This window comes from Melospiza melodia, unplaced genomic scaffold, assembly GCF_035770615.1.
Source record: "Melospiza melodia melodia isolate bMelMel2 unplaced genomic scaffold, bMelMel2.pri scaffold_99, whole genome shotgun sequence".
NCBI classification, from domain to species: Eukaryota; Metazoa; Chordata; class Aves; order Passeriformes; family Passerellidae; genus Melospiza; species Melospiza melodia.
The window spans coordinates 432047-435437 of NW_026948807.1; the positions used below are offsets into that span (position 1 = coordinate 432047).

The following is a 3391-nucleotide window of genomic DNA, read 5'->3' on the forward strand; positions in this document are numbered from 1 at the left end:
CACGGCGCAGTGGCACCAGCCCCGCCGAAACGGGCGGACGGGAAAAACCCATGAAGAGAAGCCACGGTAGGGGACAAGGAGGGACAAGGAGGGACAAGGAAGGACAAGAAGGGACAGGAGGGTCAGGGAGGAACAAGGAGGGACAGGGAGGGAAGGAGGCATTCCCACCTGCCCCGTCCCTCTCCTCAGCCCTGCCGCCATTTCGGGAGCTCTGTGCGGGCGTGCGGCTCCCCCTGGCGGCCTCACAGCCGTCCCATCCCGGTGGCCATGAAGTCCATGTTCGTCACCGTGAGCACCACCAGCTTCGATGAGCTGATCGCCGCGGCCCGCTCCCCGCCCGCGCTGCAGGTCAGTCGGCCGAGACACCGACACCGGCCCTGGCCCGGGCCTGCCCTCCCGGGGCTGGCGCCTGTGCGCCGCGGGCTGCCCTGCCCTCCCTGCCGCATCCCGGCAGCAGTGCCGGGGCGCCTGAGGGCGCCGTGGCGGTTCGGGGGTGCCCGGCGGAGAAGCATGAAGTGTTGCTTGAGGAAGGGGAGGGACGGCCTGTGGGACGGGGAGGGGGGGGGGTGATACCGGGGCCGGGGCCGTCTGGAGCTGGGCACAGCCCTCACACAGCCTCTCTATCCCCGCCTCATCCCCTTCGTTCCACCTCCGTCATCCCCCCCTTCTTCTCCTTCTCTCTCTCCGTCCCCCCTCCCCACCATCTTCTCCGCCCCCCTTATCGCCTCCATCCCCCGGTGCCCTGCCCGCAGGCGCTGCAGAGCCGCGGGTACCAGAAGCTGGTGCTGCAGGCGGGCTGGGGCTCGCTGCCGCAGCCGCAGCCCAGCAGCAGCCCGGCCGCGGCGGTGGAAGCGTTCCGGTTCAAGGACTCGCTGGCTGAGGAGCTGCAGAGCGCAGACCTGGTCATCAGCCACACAGGTACAGCCCGGCTGCTTCTGGGGCTGCGGGAGCTCCGTGGGATGAGGTCTCTTCAGCCCGGGGTGAGCTGGCTGGGAGTGCTGAGCTCCACAGCTGGGTTGTTCAAGAGGCTCCCCTCTTTCAGCAGCGAGTAGGGGGATATTTGATCTCTCACCATGTTTTCTGTTCCTCTTGTAGGTGCTGGTAGCTGCCTGGAGACTCTAGAGAATGGAAAACCACTAATAGTAGTAATAAATGACAAGCTGATGAACCATCAGCTTGAGCTGGCCAAACAGCTGCACAGAGATGGCTGTGTCCTCTACTGTAACTGCAGGTATGGAGCTGCTGGGGCTGTTCCTGCTGGGCAAGAGCATTCAGTCCATGTGACTGCACAGCTGAGAACGCAACAAGGTAATTTACATCCTTCTCTGTCATCTCCATCTGGATATTACATTTTCCAGAGTGAATAGACTAACACTATGTAGAAATTTACCACACTTACCAAGCTTTTTTACCACAATAATTATTTTTTTACCACTTATAAATATTTTTTTTTCATTTGAGGTAACATATATTTAGATTAAAAAAAGAAAAACACTTCAGGGGATTAATAAAGCAGATATAGATATTATCTGGTTAGTAACTTTAAATACCCCTGTCTTTCAGGTACTCATTCAGGCTGCCCTTTTAACCAAACTTCCTGAATCCACCATACCATCTGACAAGTAGTTTCACAGATCCACTGCCTGTCACTTCAGGAGCAAAATTTAAACTAAACTAACAAAAACACACAAAAAACCCCCTACCCCACAAGCAAACAATGTGTGAAAAAATCCCACCATCACCAAAACTCCTAGCTCCTTTTTTTAGAGTTCATCCTGACTCCTGTTGGGTTTATTTCTCCTCCTGGTTTTGACTGTATCTTACTGTTTTCTCTTTACTCATGATTGACTCCACTCTAAAAATAAAAGATGACTTTTAAACTGAAGGCAGAAAAAATGTAATGCCCTTTACTTAGTCTGCATCTTGTTCCTTTGCCTTGCAAGCAGAGTTTCCTATGTTTCAGACGAGCTTTCTGAACAGACCAGGCCTGGCATTCATTTAAATTGAGCAAGTTTCCTAAACTTATTATCTTGGTGCTTCTGTCAGCTTTGGAATATTTATTTCTTTGTGTTGGGCAGTGCCAAGCATTCGAGCCTTATTTGCAGCCTGATACTAGCAAGTGACAGATTGATGTAGCTGTTCTTTCTGACCCTTTCTGTGATCAGGGGAGAACTCTTCCATGTGTTCAAATAGGATGGATTTCCTCTTATGGTTTATGGAGCAGAGCCTCAGATCTTGCTCAGTCTCCCAGCACTGTGACCACAGAAGATTAAAAAGTGTCAAAGTTGAGTTTGTCTCAGAAAGCTGATGGAAGTGTGTTCTCAGCAAGGCTCCCTACCAGCCAGTGCTGGCTGGGGCCTGCTGCTCTGGGCATTCTCTTCCTTTCCATATATATCCTTATTTAATATTTCCATGCTAAAGAATTATGTATGGATGCATAGAAAGAAAATTGTATTTAAAATTTTCCCATGGGGTGGCTATTTCTTTAATTTTTGCTTTTGGTCTGTTTTTACTGCACTCTTGTGGAGACAATGCAGTCAATGAACTTGTCAGCTTTGAAACCTTTTCCTCCTGGACAGCCAGAAAAGTTTGCTTCATTCTTGAATAAAGTTCTTGGGTTACAATAAACAAAACAGAGAAATAAAAAAGTTGGAACAAAATGTGTCATCTCCTCCACTTAAGATCTGCAGCTGGGCCAAACACTCAAAGAAAATTTCATTTAATATTAACTGATATTAGTGTCAAACTCATTCAACTTTATGCATAAAAGAGTACAATGCCAATAAGGAGGGAGTATGAACTGTCCTGCGGCATGGACAGTAATATTTCTGTCACAAAAGCTGCACTGGAATGGGAATTCCACCGATGAGGACAAGTTAAACTACTTCTTTAAAGGCATAGCATATGCCTTCTGGTCTCTTGACCTTTTTTGCTAAACACAGGTGGAAATGTGAAATACAACGCTGTGTTTTGTGTCAGGTACAAACAGGCGACGTGTATTTGTGAATGAGAAATGTGTGGACCCAGACAATGGGCGAGTTGTGAATTCTGTTAATAAGTGAGGAAAATAAAGCATGGAAAAAGGCCTTTGAACCTATCTTTGGTTTGCAATTAACGCTGGTTGATTTAGGAGCATTGGAATTAAGGTGTTAAAGATAAGGCTTTTTGCTTGCATTGAATCCATAAACAGCTCTGCAATAATAACCTTTTGAAGCATAATTTTAGAATATTGTATCCTTGAAACTATAGCTTTGGAATATATAAACAGGAAATATGCTTATCTCATGCCTTATTGAAGCAGAGAAAAACAGCTTGAGAAAGGAAGATGAACATCACCTGAAGCGTTATGAACAAAAATTCTGCCAATTTTTTTTGTGAGAAAAAGCTTACC

General features: G+C 48.1%; 1 protein-coding gene across 3 annotated transcripts; it reads left to right on the forward strand.

Annotated features, from left to right (window-relative positions):
- The first annotated feature begins 267 nt into the window (after positions 1–267).
- On the forward strand, positions 268–2627 carry LOC134414042 (UDP-N-acetylglucosamine transferase subunit ALG13 homolog). Of its 3 annotated transcripts, XM_063148040.1 has the most exons (5): positions 268–348; positions 753–918; positions 1096–1231; positions 2171–2183; positions 2529–2627. In XM_063148040.1, exons 1-5 carry the CDS (start codon positions 268–270, stop codon positions 2625–2627), a joined length of 495 nt encoding a protein of 164 aa, XP_063004110.1. The 3 variants fall into 3 exon arrangements, with proteins under 3 accessions (XP_063004110.1, XP_063004108.1, XP_063004109.1); XM_063148038.1 differs by lacking the exon at positions 2171–2183 and having other exon boundaries at positions 1096–1250; XM_063148039.1 differs by lacking the exon at positions 2171–2183 and having other exon boundaries at positions 1096–1230; positions 2515–2627.
- The last annotated feature ends 764 nt before the right edge of the window (positions 2628–3391 follow it).

What these genes read in the sequence shown, in the direction of transcription:
- LOC134414042 (XM_063148038.1), top strand. Translation starts at nt 268, where the DNA reads ATGAAGTCCATGTTCGTCACCGTGAGCACCACCAGCTTCGATGAGCTG. An exon ending in CCTGGTCATCAGCCACACAG is followed by an intron (nt 919 to 1,095) that starts GTACAGCCCGGC and finishes TTCCTCTTGTAG; the next exon opens with GTGCTGGTAGCTGCCTGGAG. An exon ending in GGTATGGAGCTGCTGGGGCT is followed by an intron (nt 1,251 to 2,528) that starts GTTCCTGCTGGG and finishes ACTCTTGTGGAG; the next exon opens with ACAATGCAGTCAATGAACTT.